Genomic DNA, 10,196 nt, shown 5'->3' with positions numbered 1-10,196 from the left:
TTTCCAGAAGAAGCAAGAGAATTGTGAGCTGATTTTCTTGAAGAAAGATTTGGGGATGTGTATTGGTAGCATTTGTAAATGGCAAAGTTTCTGAACAGTTGCAAACCGTGTAATTACCGGGTATAGAGAAAATGAGGCATCTGAGAAAGAGGCATATTTCTTTAACAAGATTTAATGTCGTTATCCAGTGGTAAAAATTAATTAGCCCTGGTATTAAAATGTTAAATAACGCAAATTTCCAATAGATTTTCATAAGTGCTTGGATTGTAGAAAGGTGTTGTAGAAAGGTACATCAACACGGTAAGGTTACTAGGATGACGTCACATTGTGATGTTTTCTTGGCAGACTGTTTTTGCGGGGTGGTTTGCCATTGCCTTCCCCAGTCATATTTTACACCTCAGGAAGCTGAGTTCTGATTTTACTGACCTCCAGAAGGATAGAAAGCTGAGTCAACCTTGAGTTAGCTAACTGAACCAAGCGAGGATTGAACCCATAACCTTCAGGTCATGTGGCGCAGAGCACTCTGCGCCACAAAGGATATTCTTTACTGTAAGGGTGAACGCTCACTTGCGATATTTTCTTTCTTGCGCTGCGAGAGCGCGAGAAAACTCTCGCCTCGCAGCACAAGAAAGACGCCGGTATAGAACCGGCATATCGCTAGTGGCTTCAGTGGAGCCAGCGGCAGCAGCGCTAACCCCATTGAAAACATAGGGAGAATGCCGCGGACTTCTGCCACAGCTGTGGTAGGAGTTTCCTTCATCCCTGCGGGGATGAATAGCTATATCTTAGCTATTCATGAATGAATAGCTAAGGGCTACGTGTGATTGCCTGAGCGCTCAGCCAGTAGCTAAGCACTAGCTGCTATTGGCTGAGCCCTCAGCCAATCTGCACAGCCCTTTCAGGAGGCAGGGATTTTTAAATCCCCCGACTGCTGAAAGAGCTTAATAGCAGTGCAGGGGAGCCAGCAGGAGGACGCGGCTGAGCGCGGGAGAGGTGAGTAATATTTTTTATAATTTTTTAAACACTTTTTGCTGATTATCAGGGAAGGGCTTAAATTTCAAGCCCTTCCCCGATAATCTTACTGCAGGGCTTGGCTGAAACCAGTGCTTTCAATGGGGTCGGCAGCAGTGCCGATCCCATTGAAAGCAATGGAATAGAATGACGGGGACTTCAGCCACAGCTGTTACAGCTGTGGCAGAAGTCCGCGGCATTCTCCATCTCTTTTCAATGGGGCTAGCGCTGCTGCCGCTGGCCCCATTGAAAAGACTGGCGATATGCTTGCGTGATGCCGATATCCCAGCGTCATGCCGGGTTTTTTTTCTCGCACTGCGCTGTGAGACTTTAACTTTACTCTTGCAGTGGAGAAAAAAAAAAACAGTGGGTGTCCACCCTAACAGTAGTGAAAGCATAGAACTCTGTACCTGAAGACATGGTTATGGTGAACTTGCTAAGAGAGTTCAAAAGAGGCCTGGATGCGGTTTTCGAGTGTGAGGTTACATTCACAAGGGGTGAGCACGATATCATGCTGAGAAACTCGCCCTCATCTCACGCTTACCAGTGTGCGTTGTACCCACGGATGCGAAATGTTTTTCAGGCACTTCTATGAAATTCTGATCCTCTTGTACGTGTGTTTCATGTGTGATGGAGGATTGAAAGTGTTTCCCATTGATTTCACATACAGATCACATGGTATGTGCGTGCCATGCAATATCTTTAACATCCCATTGAAATCAGCGGACGATACGTTCTGAGGAACATGAAAAAAAATAAAACATGCACCAATTTTTTTTTCTCCCACAGCATCACTACGAGGGACAACATCGCTCATTTGTATGACTGGATTCAAAAGAATGGAGTTCTTATTCGCTTGAGTTTCGCCGTTGTGTGTATGTAGCCTTATAATGTTAAAAGTTACAGTCATCAAATTACTGGACACGGGTTATTAACCCAGGGAGTCGTTCTGAGTCAGGAAGGAATTTCTTCCCCCTAGAATGATTTTTTATTTTTTTTTGCTTTCTTCTGGATCAACATCGCAAGAGCATATGGTAAACTAGATAGGCATGTCTTTTTTTCCCAGCATTACAAAATGTGTTTGTCCGATTGCAGCTGCAGATACCTAGTCTGTGTTACATAGGCTTTCAAGTAAGCTGTGATGGGATAGCCATCTATCCAATTCAGACATGTCAACGGTCACACATGCTTACCTGAAAGCCTTGAAGTCCAGGACCACATGACTAGGACTACAATCAATTGAGCAGCATACTTCTGAAGACGTAAGCTTATTAATAAGTGGCTTTACTTTACATGACGTGTCATAACTCAACCGGATATCATTTCCTTCATCTATGCATGGTATGATTGCTCCTTCAGTCATGGATAGAAGTTATTGCCATAGTATAGAGTCAATAATAAACGCCCATGTACACGTATCCTAACTTGTAAAACTTTTTGAGTAAGTTTTTTTTTTTCTTCTTATTTTTCAGATTCAATGGATTATATGTCTTTAACAGGGAAGTGTAACTTGCAAATGGATTTGAAGATCATAAATATCAGTTGCCAACCTGGAGATGTTATAATAAAATTTCAAGGAAAATATATATCTGATTCTGAATTTGACTATCACATACTACAGAATGAAATGCAACTAACTGCAAAAAACAATGTGGACATTAATATCGGGGAGTTTTGCTTGGTACAAGATAAACCTTACGGAATGTGGCACAGGGGTAAAATTTTGGATAATGTCAATCAGAAATTTGAAGTTGCACTAATAGATCAAGGCAATGTCATCAAAGTTCCCTCTTCACAAATTGCTTCTGCTGTTGGTGAATTATTCACGCTCCCTCCTAAGGTGGTCAATGGGATCATTTCTAATTTACTGCCACTTAATGAGAAGTGGACCTCAAGAGCCATAAATTATTTTTCATCCTTGGTCGGTCAACAGCTTCACGGAAATGTCAAAACATTCTTACCCAATCAGGTTATTCTTTTAGAAATACCTAAAGTCGTAAGCTATGCCATTGAGCTCAGTTTGGCAAAATATGTCGATTCGGAGTCATTTCGCCTCCTTGTTGAAATCATACACAAGTTTCCAGCAAACTCTCACTGCAAACAAATGCCTGACCTGCTTCAACAGAAGGACATATGTACTGATGTCACTCTTGTTATTCCTGACTGCCTTCCCCGTTTCCAAAAGATACTAGATCATCTGAGACCTGAATTTAGTGTCAATACCATGGAAAAAATTAAAATTTCTGCCGCTATAAGCCCAGATCGCTTTTATTGCCATGTTCTGTCATGGGAGACAGAGTTAAGTAAACTCACTGCTTCTATGTGCTCTCATTATGAAACTACCGTAACAGGAGCAAGTTCCACCCTTGGTAATTTTGGTGTACTCTGCGCTGCCAAGCGTAAAGATGGCTTATGGTACAGAGGAGTTATCCAGAAGCTTATGTCTTATAATGACGTAAATGTCTGGTTTTTCGATATTGGTAGTAGTGAAACCGTACCGTCCTCCAATGTGCAGAGGCTGCAGCCAGAGTTCTTAGCTTTACCCATGATGGCTATCCCATGTGCATTATCTTGGGGCAATGACCATATAAAAAGTTTTCAAAATGTGCAGCTAACTCTGTTTAAAGAGGCCCTAATGGGACATGTTGTCATTGGCCATATAAAGGACTATTGCAGTGAAGAGCGTCTGTATTACTTATCATTGTATGCTAAAGAGTTTGAATTCAGTACAGATTGTCATTTGGCAAACAAGCAAGTTCCTTTTTTCTCCCCGCATATTTTTACTGATTTTGCAAAGCCAGTCATTGATGAGGAATATCAAAAGCTGTCTTTACCTGAGATTGCTACCTCCACAGAGGTGGAATACATTGAAACAGTTTCTTACAAATCAATGAAGATGGACTTGGAGTCAGTCCATATAGCCTATGTCGAATACGCAGTAAACCCCTCACATTTTTGGATAAGAACTGATAAGTGCCAAAAGGAGTATACCGAGATGACGGCAAAGATTGCAGAAACCTACAATAATTGTGAGCATATGGAGATGGTTTTGCAAGATCCCAAGCCTGGTCAACTTTGCTGTGCACGTTATGCATTAGACGGGCATTATTACAGAGCCATGGTCACCGAAATGCCGAGTCCACAAATTTCTGTTTATTTCATTGACTTTGGGAACACCGAAACCATTCCATTCTATGATGCAAAGGTGTTGTTGTCGCAATTCACCATTTTGCCAGCGTTAGCAATGTGCTGTTCTTTAGCATATACCTATCCCGTTGACGATGTGTGGAGTATGACTAGCAATGACTTTTTTAAAACAACTGTGAATGGGAAAGCTCTTCTTTGCCATGTTCTTGGCAAACAGAAATCCACATATGTGGTGGAAATGCGACTTTCGGACAGCACGGAATCTTCAGATATTGCCACTCTTTTGGTGCAAGCTGGTTTTGCAGAGCTCTGGAAAGTGGATGGTCAGTCCTTAGATTACAACACAAAAAATAGCGAAATCCTTGGCAAAACAAAAAAAAACATAAGGACTAGACGGCTCTTATCCAGAGAAGCACAAGTTTCACTGAGTGCTTTGAAACGCAAACCAATGGAGCAAAATTCATCATATTGTATACTAGAAAGCAAATTACAAAAAAACGGTGTTTCTGCAGTTTGCTATAAACCGTATATATTTAAACCTGGAGCTTCTATGTATGTGAAATGTTCTCATGTGACCTCGCCAGCTAGTTTCTGGTGTCAAATGTCAGAAAGCGCCTCGAAACTATCCACCTTAATGGATGAAATGCAGAAATTTTACAGCTGTTGCAACAGCAGCTACCAACATGGACAAGTCGCTTGTGCTGCAAAGTCCTTCAGCACTGGCAAGTACTATCGAGCAGCCCTTGTGAAGTATGTTTCAGCTCATGAAGCCGATGTTATTTTCATTGATTATGGGAATATGGAAAGGGTGTTGATTTCAGAACTTTGTGAAATTAAACCACAGTTTCTAAAATTGGAAGGTCAAGCTTTCCATTGCTGCTTGAGTCAAGTGTTTTCTCCTCCATATGCTCACTGTGAATGGTCTACTAATGCATGTGAAGATTTTAAAAGCCTTCAACTTACTGTTGATGTAATGAAATGTACTGTGGTTGCTTTGTACAGTAGTGGTTCCGAGGGTCTACGTAATGCCGTAAACTTAGAAACTCGTTTCGGCAATGCAAATAAAATATTAACAAGGAAGGGTCATCTGATTTTAGGAAAGAATGTTCCATCTCGTCATTTACATACATTTTGCTACTCTAGCTTTGACCTTGAAGTGGGAAGCAAGGAAGATATTTGTGTGACTTATATATATAATACTGGAAAATTTTACTGCCATCTTGCCAAAAATGAAAAGATCTTTGAGAAGTTGATGACGGAAGTAGGTAAGATAGGTGATCAGGTAAAGCCAGTTCAGAAACCAAATGAGCTCTGCATTGTTAGATACTTGGAAGATGGCAATTTGTACAGAGCATTGCCATACCCTGTGAACTCCTCTCTGTTTTTGGCATTTTTTGTAGATTTTGGAAATAGCCAGATGGTGAGAAAAAGTGAAATGCTTTCTATTCCAGAGGATGCTGTTGATATTTTATTTCAGCCAATGCAAGCCATTCCATGCTACCTGGCCGGTATGAAAGAATCACTCTTTCCAGTAGAAGCCAAAACCTGGCTGGAAAAGCAATGTGTTGGTGAACTGTTAAGTGCTACTGTAATGGCTAAAGACGATGAAGGACAGCTGGAGCTGGAATTGTCTAATGGAAATACCTCCATAAATGAAGAAGTGAAAAAATTGTTTGGGATTAAATGCATTAGAAGCAGAGAGAAACTGAATGTTTGTGAAGACTCGATCTCTACTAAAAATAAGAACGGTCCAGACAGTGTTGATTTTTTACCTATAAACTCATTCCACCAAGAGATTAATTCAGCTCACGTTACGAAATCTATAGAGCACATCAAGGACAAAAACTCTTTCTCCAGTCAAAAACTTCTAAAGTCGGTTGATCTTCCTGAAATCCATCTAGAGGCAGATACCGTTACGAAATCTATAGACCACATCAACGACCAGAACTATTTCTCCAGTCAAAAGCTTCTAAAGTCGGTTGATCTTTCTGAAATCCATCTAGAGGCAGATACCGTTACGAAATCTATAGACCACATCAACGACCAGAACTCTTTCTCCAGTCAAAAACTTCTAAAGTCGGTTGATCTTCCTGAAATACATCTAGAGGCAGATACCGTTACGAAATCTATAGACCACATCAACGACCAGAACTCTTTCTCCAGTCAAAAACTTCTAAAGTCGGTTGATCTTCCTGAAATACATCTAGAGGCAGATACCACCTATCTTGTTTATGCTTCGCATATAGATAGTCCTTCCAGGTTTTTTGTGCAACTTGCCAATCAAGAGGAAGAGATCATTCAGATAGCTGAAGAGCTCAACAAGATGTTTTTCCAAGTCGTTAAAAAACAAGATATCGCGAGAGGTCTTGTAGTTGTTGCTCAGTATCCAGATGATGAGGCATACTATAGAGCAGAAATTAAAGACCTCCTGCAAGACAGTTTGCATATTGAATTTATTGATTATGGTAACGTGGCAAATGTGGATTCTTCGTGCATCTTAACTCTTCCAGAAAAGTTCTTAACGATACCTAGGTTAAGTGTCCCTGTTTTCCTCACTGGGATTCAGAAACTGCAGAACCACACCGAGTGGAGTAAAAATATTTCAAAAAAGTTTTCAGAGAAAGTTAAGAATGAACAATTAAGTTGCAAGTTTATGCGCAAACATGGCCTTCAGTGGGAGGTCAGTATAACCTTAGAAGGACAGTCCCTTTCTGAAGAACTCCTTCAAAGTTTTAATTGTTCTTCAAACCTACCTGCTGCAGTTACCAAGGACAATCTTCCAAAATTGGACTTGAGCTCTTTGAAAATTTCAAATGAAAGCCCCAAGGCGGAAGCGACAGCTGCTAAAAACATTTACAGCCTTAGAACCAAGACATTAAGGCCTGGTCTAATAGAAAAAGTGAAAAATATTTTTCTTTCTAATTCTGAAACCCTTTTTGTCACCTTAGTCAATACTTTTGAGGAGTCCGAATTAGAGTCGCACATAGCTGCTACTGTCAAGCAGGTTGGCAACCGAATTCTAGCAAAGGATATTTCAGAGGGTATGGTCTGTTTGGCAAAATCTAAAAATACGCGTATTTGGCTTCGTGCCACTGTTGAAAAACTAATGCCAAGTACAAGGAAGATGATAGTATTTTTTGTGGACCACGGTGCACATGAAGTAATAAGCATGCACAATGCCAGAATGCTTTCTTCTAAAGTGCTTTCCATTCCTAAACAAGCAATTGTTTGTAAATACCCCGGGATTGAACAAATTGGTGAAAATGTCTTTACAGCACAGTTGAAATCGATTTTGCAGAAAGAAGTGCAAATAATATTTCTTGAATTTTTGGAGTCTGTAAATGCATGGAAAGTGGAGATATTGGTTGAAGGTCTAATGCTGTTGCCTTATCTTCATAGTGTACAAAGCTCACCTGATAAAAAGTTTGATACAGCAAAGTCTCACTCGTCGCCTTACGTTTCATCATCCCAAATTCCAAGGAAGCCGCTGAAAACGTTAGAAGTTTTTCATGGAATTGTTACATCATTTTATGACCCCTCCAGTTTTTTTGTTCAGCTGGTGGACTCTATTAATTTGATGGATACTTTATCAAAGTCGATGGAAATATCAGATGACCTTACCTCTATAGATAGTGATTCACTAAAACCTGGTTCTCTCTGTCTTGTAAAGTCACTTGTCGAACAAGAGTGGTGCAGGGCAGAAATAAAAAGCATTAACAAGGACTTCATCTTACTGCACTTGCCTGACTATGGGATTGACCGAATCTTTCCTTACTCCGATTACAAAGAACTGAAAAGGATTCCAACAGAAATGTCTTGCCTTCTGTCACTAACGTATCATTGCACCCTTCATGGTGTGATGTCAAAAGATCGAAATAGTTGGTCTGAAGAAGCCATTAGCTATTGTGCCAGCTTTGTCAAAAACCACGACTTGATGATGTTGCCTATTAAAAGTCTTGAAAACAACATTTTGGAAGTATCTCTTTATGGTTCAGGAAATTTGGCCCTTAATTTAGTTAAAAAAGGTTTTGCTAAGCAAATTGAAGATGGCGTAAAATCAGGAATGATGTATGATTTCCCCTCACTTCGCCCAGAAACGACAAAAGCTGAGCTCTCCACATGTAGAGAAAAACTGGATCCCTCAAGACTGAACATATATGAAGAGGAGAGGTGGGATTGTCCGGCTGGATTTCCACTTCAACAGAACGGTGTGCAGGAATGGTAAAATACTCAAGTCACATATCCCCAAAGAATATCTGTGAGTATTCAGTCGAAATGGCATAATCTGTATTTTATAGTAAACCTGTCTATTCAAAAATAGGATATTTGTGATGTCTGCTATATAGTTTGGTAATGTTGTAGGTTATAGCAATGCATCCTTAACACAACGCTCTGGGCCAAGACTGACTAATCGCTTCTTTGACTACCTGATGCACACTGTGAATAGCATGCATCAGTAGTCTAAGACCCTACATGGTGCTCTGAGTGGCCGGCACTGTTAAAGTGGACAGCCCTGGTTAATCAAAGCAGGTGTAGTGTCTTAGACTAATGATACATACTATGTGTTCATTAGAAAGTAGAGATGAGCGAACGTGCTCGGCCCCGCCCCTTTTTCGCCCGAATACCGCGATTTTCGAGTACTTCCGTACTCGGGCGAAAAAATTCGGGTGGCGGCGCGGGGGGTTGCAGCGGGGAGTGGGGGGGAGAGGGAGAGAGAGAGGGCTCCCCCCTGTTCCCCGCTGCTCCCCCCCCCCCCCGCACCGCCGCGCCTCTCCCCCCCCCCCCCCCCCCCCCCAAATCTTTACGCGCGAGTACTGAAGTACTCGAAGATGGCGGTACTCGGGTGCGTAAGTACTCATTACGAGTACGTTCGCTCATCTCTATTAGAAAGTCAATGCAGCCTTTTTTGTTTCTCCTGGAGGGTCGCTTTAAGGCCTCTTTCACATGGACGACATTGATATCGCCGCTACAAAATCAAAGCAATATTGCAGCTTTGTCCCCACAATTTTGTAGCAACAGTGATGTGTTTTCCTGTGGAAAATCGTGCATCGCATTGCTACCTGCGCGGTTTTAGCACAAGATTGTTAAGACCTACCCCGAAAGTAATCCCTAGCTGCACTCTACACACAAAAAAAAAAACGGGGCAATACTTACTTAGTAGGCTCGGTCTGGGTCCTGCTGCTCTCTGGAGCTTCGACGGGCGTCCTGCATTCCTCGTTCGCCCACAATGTGGTGGCTGTGATTGGTTCATCCATCGCTACTTAGCCAATCAGAGCCATTGCTTGCTGGGGGCATGATTTATGAATCTGGCAACCAGGAAGTGATCTTCTGTGAGCGAACAAGGACTGCAGGACGCCCAGCGGAGCTCCAGAGAGCAGCAGGAGGACCCAGCCTACCAGTTAAAGGGGTTGTCCCGCACCGAAACGGGGTTTTTTTTTTTTCTTTTTGCATAGGCATGGTTCAGCGCAGGACAAACCTAAGGGATGTGTTGAAATAAAAAAAAAAAAATTTTACTTACCCGAATCCCCTGTCTGCAACTTCTTCCTTCTTTTCATCCAAGATGGCCGCCAGGATCTTCACCCACGATGCACTGCGGGTCTTCTCCCATGGTGCACCGTGGGCTCTGTGCGGTCCATTGCCGATTCCAGCCTCCTGATTGGCTGGAATCGGCACACGTGACGGGGCGCAGCTACGCGATGACGCGTAGAAGGGGGCGGAGCCAGAACGCCGCTCGTGCCTGGACCGACCAGAAGGGAGAAGACCCTTCTGCGCAAGTGTGTCTAATCGGGCGATTAGACGCTGAAATTAGACGGCACCATGGAGACGGGGACGCCAGCGCAGGGAAGGTGAGTATATAACTTCTGTATGGCTCATATTTAATGCACGATGTATATTACAAAGTGCATTAATATGGCCATACAGAAGTGTATAACCCCACTTGCTTTTGCGGGACAACCCCTTTAAGTATTCCCTTTTTTTGTTGTTGAATGTAGCTAGGGCTTAGTTTCGGGTTAGGGCTTAAAGGAGATGTCTCGAGG

General features: G+C 42.2%; 1 protein-coding gene across 1 annotated transcript; it reads left to right on the top strand.

Moving 5' to 3' along the window:
* Positions 1 to 2,527: 2,527 nt before the first annotated feature.
* On the top strand, positions 2,528 to 8,188 carry TDRD15 (tudor domain containing 15; the record flags this gene model as incomplete). Its single annotated transcript, XM_066594386.1, has 1 exon — positions 2,528 to 8,188. A coding segment is annotated over exon 1 (5,661 nt), but the record flags the coding sequence as incomplete, so codon positions are not given.
* Positions 8,189 to 10,196: the final 2,008 nt, after the last annotated feature.

This window comes from Eleutherodactylus coqui, chromosome 1 (assembly GCF_035609145.1).
Source record: "Eleutherodactylus coqui strain aEleCoq1 chromosome 1, aEleCoq1.hap1, whole genome shotgun sequence".
NCBI lineage: Eukaryota > Metazoa > Chordata > Amphibia > Anura > Eleutherodactylidae > Eleutherodactylus > Eleutherodactylus coqui.
The sequence above is the reverse complement of the archived record's forward strand: the minus strand, read 5'-3'. Positions and strand labels throughout refer to the sequence as shown.